This window comes from Solanum dulcamara, chromosome 3 (assembly GCF_947179165.1).
Source record: "Solanum dulcamara chromosome 3, daSolDulc1.2, whole genome shotgun sequence".
Classification (NCBI taxonomy): Eukaryota; Viridiplantae; Streptophyta; class Magnoliopsida; order Solanales; family Solanaceae; genus Solanum; species Solanum dulcamara.
In genome coordinates, this window is record NC_077239.1 from 76,881,404 (window position 1) to 76,891,524 (window position 10,121).

General features: G+C 28.2%; 1 protein-coding gene across 1 annotated transcript; it reads left to right on the forward strand.

Annotated features, from left to right (window-relative positions):
• The first annotated feature begins 1,720 nt into the window (after positions 1–1,720).
• Positions 1,721–4,143, forward strand: LOC129883040 (heat stress transcription factor A-6b-like). Its single transcript, XM_055957587.1, has 2 exons — positions 1,721–2,327; positions 3,117–4,143. The coding sequence occupies exons 1-2, from the start codon at positions 2,040–2,042 to the stop codon at positions 3,912–3,914; spliced, it is 1,086 nt and encodes a 361-aa protein (XP_055813562.1). The 5' UTR covers positions 1,721–2,039; the 3' UTR covers positions 3,915–4,143.
• Positions 4,144–10,121: the final 5,978 nt, after the last annotated feature.

A 10,121-nucleotide genomic window follows, 5' to 3' on the forward strand; every position in this document is an offset into this window, starting at 1 on the left:
AATTGCCCATATCCACTACCTTAAAATCTGCCAGTGGTCCATGTTGTGAAAAGATATATGTAATAATATCAGAAGAGAACAAAATTTCCAGTTAATGTTTTTTTTTTTTTTGGGTCCAGATGAATCACTAGCTTTAGAAATCTCTGGAATGTTATTCACTCTTTGGCTAAAAAGAAATACGATAAAGGAATAAATAAATGTTTTAATTAGCTGCATTTATAAAGGTTTTTGTCCTCCAATATTGCTTTTTTATGGAAAATAAAGGTGAGAGTTTTTTTTCCTCATTAATTTATTTTGGGGTTAAAATGAAGTAAGTTACCTAAACTCAAAACACGCTTGGATCATGTACCAACAACAATTACACCTCAATTTTAAAATAAGTTAATGTCGATTATCTCTGTATGATTGCTCAAAAAATAATTGTTTTTAGAAAAATATAATTTTTAAAAATTAGAAAAATAATTTTTTTTATATAAATACAAAAACAAGTTCTATAAATGAAATTTCAATTCCTCATCATCTCCTCTCCACGTCCTAGTCAATCCTCTCCCCCTGCCGCCTCTTGACCACCCCTGATCCCCCACTCCCATAATATTTTCTGAGATTATAACATAGATGTTTTTGGGACAATAATTTTTGTTTATCTATTAAGCACCATAAATGAAATTAAAAAAGCACTTAATTATTTTAAAGAAAATATTTTCATTGATATGTAGCCTAGGGGTGGAGAAGAAGCAAAATAAGGAAGAATTGGTGAGGGGGAAACTAATTTTCACACAAGGAATTTGCCATATACTATTAATAATCAATTTTGTATGAAGCAAGGTTAGGAAGACATGGGCTTTGGAAAAATAATTTTTGTATGCAAAGTGCTTCACAAAGAAGAAATCATATTAAGTTAAAATTTCCTCTTGTCAAATGCTAGACTTTTAAGCAGTTTTTGGATGTTTTTTTTGTTTGTTAACAGGATGTTGAGTATAATAGAATTAAAAGTGACATGACTTCTCTAACTGGATCATTTCCCTCCAACTTGTTTCATGTAAAACTTTTTTACAAAAATAAAAAATTTGAATTAGAATCACTTAACTATTTAAATTTAGTGACTAAGTAATACTCAAATAATAAGTAAAGCAATTGTTGTTTGACTAATTAAACTTAACACCAGACCACTTAGACCTATATCTGTCTGCTCATTTAATCTCGACCTAATTAATGGAATGGAATGAAATACTTAGTTCATTACTCCGCCCTTCCCAAAAACCTCCACGCCTATTTTTCTCTCTCCTCGATTCAATAAGTTAGCAAAGAAAATGTACAAGATTAGAGTCTCCCTCTTCATTCTAGGTCTTATTTTGAATCCAAGCAAGCAACTATTAGAAAGAATTTGAGGCATTTCAAAATGTTAGAATTTTTTTTACTACTTTTGACCAGAAAGAGAAGGATGCAAACTAATTATAAAGAATTTGGATTAGTACAAAGTTTTATCTACCATTAGGTTCAATGAACAAATAAAACTGTCCTCCTGCCTAGACCTTCCCAAAAGGGTTACTCCATATTAAAAAAACAAAAAGGGACTGAAAATATCCAAGGACCATACCATAAACTATTATTATTATTATTTTCAAAACCTATATTCATCAAATTAAACTATGACCTAACAACTCCTTTTTCCATATCTCTCTCTCCTCTCTCACTCTTGACCTCCATTAATAAAACATATTAATTTTCCATCTCCTTCTCCAAATCTAAATCTAAATCCAAATCCAAATCTTATTAATTTTACAAACTCTTTTTACCTCTCTATATCCTCCATTTTCTTGAAAATTAATTCTTTTTTCTTCATTTTTTCATCTAAATCTTGATTCTCCTCACTCTCAAACCCTAACTCCTTAAACTACTCTAAATCAGTATACCCTTTGAAGAAAATTTCCCAAAGATGTTGTAGTTAGATAGCATCACTACCTTTGAACTTCAAAACACATATTCTCCTTTCAAGATTTAATTAACTTTCTAGTACCCCTTGTTAGATCAAGATTTATATGGATCCTAATTTTAGTGCCCCAATAAAAGAAGACTTTCCTAGATCTAATGAACCTAGGATGTGGATTCCTCAACCAATGGAGGGGATCCATGAGAATGGACCTCCACCATTTCTAACAAAGACTTATGAATTTGTGGATGATCAAAACACCAATAATGTTGTTTCTTGGAGTATAGGTAATAATAGTTTCATTGTTTGGGATCCTCAAACTTTTGCCATGAATCTTCTTCCGAGGTACTTCAAGCATAGCAATTTCTCAAGCTTTGTCAGGCAGCTCAATACTTATGTAAGCATTATTTTATTCTCTAACCAACTCAAAATAGTATATATGAGCTAAGCTAGCACACAAAATACTTATATACATATAGAGGGAACAAGAAAGAGAAAGACTTGTTGTTCTACATAATGATATATATTATTGTTGATATATATAGTGCTCTAGAATTTTCTCATGTTTGTGAAGTTTCTAGTGAATATTTTGAATTTGAATTTGCAACTTGCACTAGATTCCCCCCCCCCCCCCCCCCCTCCCCTTTATTGGCAAGTTGTACTAGATTTGTTTCTTTTGTTTAAATCAAATTGACTTTGAAATGGAGAGAAATAGTAGTTTAGAGAACTATACATATGCATCTATAGTGTTAAATTACTAATAAAGGGAAGTGAAATATTCACTTATAAAACAAAAAAAATGTACAGTTTCCTATGTGTAATATAACATTACCACAACTCATGAGCCAATTCCAATTATCTTCTGTCCATCAACAACATTTCATTAGTGTAAGTAGTTTCTCCTATCAATAATTCTTGTATGAATGCACAAGACAATTTTATTATGAGTTTAACTATTATACCCCAATAATTTATGTAAAAGACTTTTCTGTACTATCAGGTTACTTAAAAGATAACGACAGATAAACTATTCATAGAAAGTGGAATTAGTAAACTAAAAAATAAGGCAAATAGCATATTATACTATAGTATATATAAGTTCAATCATATTATAATTGTTTTTTCATGATCCTTTTTTTCTCTCCCAAATGGATGAATATTACTAGCAATGAGAATTATTATGTAGGGATTTAGGAAGGTTAATCCAGACCAATGGGAGTTTGCTCATGAAGGTTTCTTGAGGGGACAAAGGCATCTCTTGAAAACAATTAGGAGGAGAAAAACAAGTAATTTCCATCCTGGACAAGCTTCAAATCAAGGTATAGACTCTTATATTGAATTGGGAAAGCTTGAGATAGATGGAGAAATTGATCGATTAAGGCGTGAGAAGCAGGATTTGATGATGGAATTGTTGGAGCTTAAACAACATCAACAGACTACAAGATCACACATCAAATTAATGGAAGAAAAGCTTAAGAGGACAGAAACAAAGCAACAACAAATGATGAATTTCTTGGCTAAAGCAATACAAAATCCAAGATTTTTGGAGCAAATGATGCAACAAAAGGAAAGAAGGAAGGAACTTGAGGAAGAAATTAGGAATAAGAGACGGCGGCAAATTGATCATCAAGGTCCAAGTAATATTATTGGAGAATTAGGCCATAGTGTTAATAATTGTGATGGAAATTTTAATGTAAAGATGGAATCTCATGAATATTATTATGGTGAAATGAAAGGACTTGGTATGAGCATACAAGGAGCACCATGTGGGAACACAATCTATCTTGAAGAAGACTATAATATTGAGAATGAATATATGCAAAAATTAGTAAGTGAGAATAAAAATATTGATCATGAAGGATTTTGGGAGGGTTTGTTGGATGAAAATGTTGAAGATGAGATCAATTTACTTGAAGACAATGAAGAAGATCATGTGGATGTTTTGGCTCATCAGCTTGGATTTTTGGGTTCTACACCAAAGTAAAAAAGATGACTTTACTATTAGTTTTCCATTCTTGTCTTTTTTATGATTTGGATTATTTTAGCTCTACGAGGAGGAAAGTTCACTCACAAATCATCGCGCGTTCATGCAGGATCTAGAATTTACCTAATATTGAACTACGTACAAGTTATTAGATGCTAATTAATTGGGAGGATGCCAATTCTTTTGCAAAAGAAAGCAACATACTCTACAAGTTTAGTTTAATTTTAAGATGCTCAAGTGTTTTATGTTCTTTTTAACTCATGGATTTGTTTGGTACACCTTTCACATCTTGGAAGGTCAACTTCCTTTCTTCATTGTTGAATGTACTTCGTCCATTGTTATTTGCTACCTTATTTTCCTGTTTAAACACTTGTAAGGACATAGTTGGCCGGTATATATATATATATATATATATATATATATATGTGCCGGTGGAAGGTAGTAGCTACGTATAAAATTAATCGAGATGATAAGCTAGTCCAAACACCATACTTTTTTTTAAAAAGGGACTAATTTGATAGCTCATTAGTTTTTGTGGTTATGAAATATCTTAAATGGTCATATACATTATTATAACAACAAAAGGATTTTGCGATAATTATTTAGTTGCAATAATATAATTACCGTTATATTGTATTTAGTTGCAATAATAAATATGAGTATTTATAACTAACACTCTATACAAATGTCGTTAAAGACTTTAGTGACTTTGAATGCAATGATATTAACTCAATTAATGCTAAATTTTTTTACAATAATAATTACTATCGCTAAAAAAATATATATCACTAAATATCTGTTTTGTACCTAATGAATCTCAAAAATCTTTGATACTTTTAAATATTGAGGAATTATAAAATTAGAGTAAAAGCTTAGATTTTGTTTGATTGTTGGCAAGCATGTCTCAATTTCCCTCGACAGATTAGTATATTTTTACTATTTATTTTGGTGTCTCGTCAGAGACGGACCGACCTTTCTTATTTCTTCCTAACTTTTTCACACGACCCATCAGTAAATATGACCTAATTCCTAACTCTTAATTCTTTTTATGCACAAAATCAAATGTCCGCTACTTAGTACTTTTTTTCGTTTTGAAATAAGTGTATTTTTTTTAATTCTGTGTAAAAAAAAGAAGGTGATATTACACGTAATCCAGAAGACAATAATGACATTTTTCTAATTTCATCCTTAATTAAATTAAGGGAGTTTTACATAACTATTAAAGAGCTACATCTTTATCAAGGTACTAATTTAGTGTACGTGTTTTGCGCGTATGTATCACGTCAATCAATTAAATTACACATATGAAGAATAAAATTATTAAAACATAACAATTGACGTTAAAATAAATGCTATATCTATTTAAATGAAATCCAACTTCAATCTCCTTATTTATCAATAGAAAATTAGGATTAGAACCATTAATTCGTCTGTTTATGATGTAACAAATCTTGGCTTGTTGTAAAGATTTTTCCCACTTTACAACAATAGGTAAAAATTTAAAATATAATTCGAATAAAAAATAATTGTTACCTCTTGATCAACTAATGTACGTTCATTTGTTCCTCTTTTATTGCTCTACTTTCAATGACTAAGATTTTATTATTGAATAAGAATAGGATCTTCTTAAGATGTTAATTGGCACAATTTCACTAATCAAATTCTTTTCAGAATCCATTGTAAGATTATCTAAAATAAATCGTTCACAACTTTTTTAGTAATATTAATATATAATTTTATAACAAAAGTAATTTTATGAGATGAGAAGATTACTTTACAAAATTACGATAATATATATGAAACAAAAAGGAAAAAGAGAGATTTTAAGATAAAGAAAACCTAAAAATTGAATCAAAATTGCGATAAAATTGAGAACAAAACGTCAATAGAATGCTGAACGATGTGACAAAATTGAGAAGAAGATGTCAATTGACGACAAAAAGCTACAAAGATAAATAAGTTATTGAAATTATATAAATTAATGATAAAAAACAATGGACATGAATAAGTTATTTGAATCATATACAAATCCTTTTATACAAGTAGAGGAGTAATAAATCAAAAAGGATATTAATATAATGACCCGTTAGGTAATTTTGAGAACGAGTCATCCTCCTTTCATACGAGACTCTTTCCGTAAAATTTTAATGGGTTATATGGATTATTCGATAACTTTGGTTAATTAGTTGAGGGATAATTTTAGAGAATTAATTTAATTGATGGGCTAAAGTGTGAATTTATTTAATACCCTATACCACTTTTCTTATATTTAATAAAATAGGTTAGTAGGGTTTGTCACTGTTAGTACATGATTAATTTAGAAAAGAAAAAGAAGAAAATAAATAATAATAAAAGAGTAAATAAATATATATATATATATATATATATATATATATATATATGGCATTAAGCCATCATATGAGCGGCGGCGTAAAACAAAAAAAAACAACGCAGAAACTGAAAAAATTACGGAGGAAGAAAGAAAAGAAAGGGGAAAAGAAAAATAAAGGAGAAGAGAAAAATAGGAATTTTCATTCCAAAGCGTCAAGGTAATTATTCTCATCTTTTCCATTAAATTTTCATGTGATTATGAATATATTTTTAGGGTATATCGGTGGAGAAATAACGCTGAAATAAGAGAATATGACCCTAGGGTTCTTCATATAAAATCTTGATTTGGGGGTCGAATAACGATCCGTTTTAGCTGAAATTTGACATGTGAGTTTATTTTATCATGAGTGAACATAATCGGAAAGAAAATTTAAGATTTGACTTCAATGACATAGAATGAGTTAGTTTCCGAATTTTGATATATTGAGATAGATAATTAAATATTAGGTATATTATATTTTATGAATTCCATTAAATTTATGATATTGGGGACATTAGAACCTAACCCTAGGTTTAAATTTTGGAAATATGAGAGTTGACATGTTATTCAAAGTTTAGCCATCGTTTTAAATGTACTTAAAAAGTAGCTATTATATTTAATGAGAAAATTAAATTTGAACAAATAATCTCTACTTAAATCAGGAATAATTCTAGCAGGCGATGTTAAAGTTCAAAACTTGACAAGTAAAACTTTTTGATCGATTCGTGAAGTTTAATACTCTATTAATTTAAATTTCAAAAACGATTTATGAAGTTCAAATTTCTCACAATTTAATGAAAAAATTGTTAAAATTTCAAACGCCATGAACGAATATTCATAAAATTTAAACCCTAATAATTATTCATAGAGTTTAAATTGATAACGGTCAAACTCAACAACAACAACAATCCAGTGAAATTCCACAACGTGGGGTCTGGAGAGGGTAAAGTGTACGCAGACCTTACTCCTATCAAGGTAAGACGGTTGTTTCCGAGGGACCCTCTGCTCATTAAAAGCATAAAAAGAGGTCAGATACTGTGTAACGGTCAAACTCAAAAAGGGAAAAAAAAGTTTTCTAAAGTTTTTTAGTAATACTGAATAATTTGCCTTTGGAGTTTGGATATCGTTTTATCACTGACAACCCTCTCTCTTTATTTTAATATAATTAACTTTTTTAATTATATACTTAACAAATATTGAGCAATTTCATTTTCTTTTCCGTTCCACAAGGACTTTTAAATTATATGATGGTCTATTCTGAATTTCTGATAGAGACTTGTTAAATTTCAAAAAATGTCATCGAATATATTTCATGTTTCACTTGGGTTAATTTGATATCAAATAATTAACTTTATTGGTAGCAACGACCAAGTGCATTACGATTAATTAGATGCGTCAATATTTGTTTTTATAGTGTAGCTTTCGGTAAACTTAATTAGGATGACAAGCTAACCTTTGTGGAAAAATAAAGTAAATTATCTTATATGAATGATCGATACTTTGAAATTTGACATGAAATTTATGAATTATTCATTCGTCATTTGATTTTTGTTACCTCACTTATTGTTTTATAAATTTCAATCGAGAAGCATATTAAATTTCACCTATTGCATTATGAAATAATATCACAAAATTAACTTTAAATATATATAATATTAATATAACGAATCAGCTGGCATGGGTATACAATTTTTTCTTTTCAAATTCTAATAAATTCGCAGTCGCTATTCTTCAAGTGCACATTGAGTAAATTTGCTCTTATACAATAAGTTGTGAACCACTAGAATATACAATCTACAATAGACAAATCTGATGCAACGAACACGAATAAGAAATACCATACCAATTACATCAACTCAATCACTATTACGAGTTATTGATCTACATTACTAATGTATCAAAATAGAAAGAAAATCAACTTTAAAAATAAAATGTCTTATCCTTCCCCAACGGTGCAGAGACAAATAGGAAGTGATTCAATTTGACCGATTGGTGAAAGGATAAAGCTTGAGTATCAGTTAAGGGTGTTTCTTTTTTATTTGGTAAGTAAGAAAAATATTATTATTGAAAAAATATTTATATATAATCTAACAAAACACTATAAGAATGAACAGTGGAGTTTGAAGATGACAGCAGAAATGTATCCAAGATTTCAAAAGAATGAACACACTTTTACGTGAAAGTGAATTTAATATATAAATTTAATTGATGTGATCTTTAGATTAATATTAGTTATTCTCACTTGAACTTTACACTAATCAATAAAACATAATAACTGTATTCTACATATTTTTAAAAATTATTTAATCATAATTAGTTGATATATATGATTAATTAATCTAAATATGTACAATTTTTTAGCTAACTAAAATATGACAAAGTCCACAGTGCATTTTTATTTATTTTCATATGAGGATATTGAAAACCCTAATGAAATGGTAAAGTGTACTGACACGTTTCAAGATTAATAAATTTCTAAAATACTCTTTTAAATTTTTATTATTTTAATAATCACCAATTGATTTCATCAAAGTCTTTGTATGAATATGATGAATCAGCTTATATATTGCCACGTGGATTGCTTCGCCGACGAAATTCAAAACCAGCTACAAACCTACAAATAAGAACTCATAGTGAAACTCCACCAACTTAAGTGCATTGACCAATTTGTCCTTTAATTTTTTTCTTCTATATGAAGCCTTTTTAATTAGTCAAAAACCATCAAAATCAAACTCACTTCATAGAACCATATATAGGGGGAAAATGTATTATAGTACTATTGGTTTTAATTAGGTAGTGCTAAAATGTAATAACATAATTAGGTTAGAAAAAAAATGCTTTCTTCTATTGACTTTAAAACTAAAAATGAGTCTTCACATAAAAGTCATAATCAAGCAATTATCAAATTGCTTAACATGTTTCATTTTTGAAAGGAAAAGGCATAAAATGGTGTTTGTTATTTAGAAAATAAATATCAATTATTTTTAAGATAATAAGAGAACGGTAAAAACAATTAAGTGAGAAACAAAGGTAGATTAAACAAATTTGCTAGTTTGAATGTTTGAATAGGAGAATACATTAGAAATGCTCTGAACAACATATGAATAGAAGTAATATAAGTAATGAAGATTTATATGAATGACTTCAATTTGAGTTTGAAATTAACTTATAAATATATAATTACTAGATTTTTTCCTCTATGAATGCACAAAAATAATGAGATTATCTGGAAAAAAAAGTTATAATCTGAAAGTAATTTCATATTTATTTTAGATTATTTGAAAATTTAATTATAATTTTTTTTATTTTTATAAATCCAAATAAAAATATATTCAAATCAACATGAATATATTTATTACTAATAGTAAAAATTAAAATCTCATGCTACATGACTTATTGCAACTAGTTATTAAATACCAATCAATTTACTTTCATAATGGAAATTAAATAAAATTATCATTATGTTACCATGTTAATTTTGAGAATACACATGTCATGACTTAAGACTTAAATACAATGGATTACAATTAAATTTTAAAATTACAAGCTTTACAACTAATTTTTAATCCATTAATCCTCCTCGTATTATCATGTTTTTTTTTAAAAAATTAACTCGGTAAATAAGAAAAAGAATTTAAATTCACATGAAACATTTTATCATTTAACTAGTTCAATTAATATAGACCAAAATTAAATATTCTAAAACCATTATGAAAGAAAAGTCTCTTCAAACACAAATTCATTGAATGAAAAATATCCAAATTAAAGAAACGTCAAGGGCAATTTTGTAAATGACTTAAAATTTCAAGTTTTTTCTTTATCTCACTTACAATCCA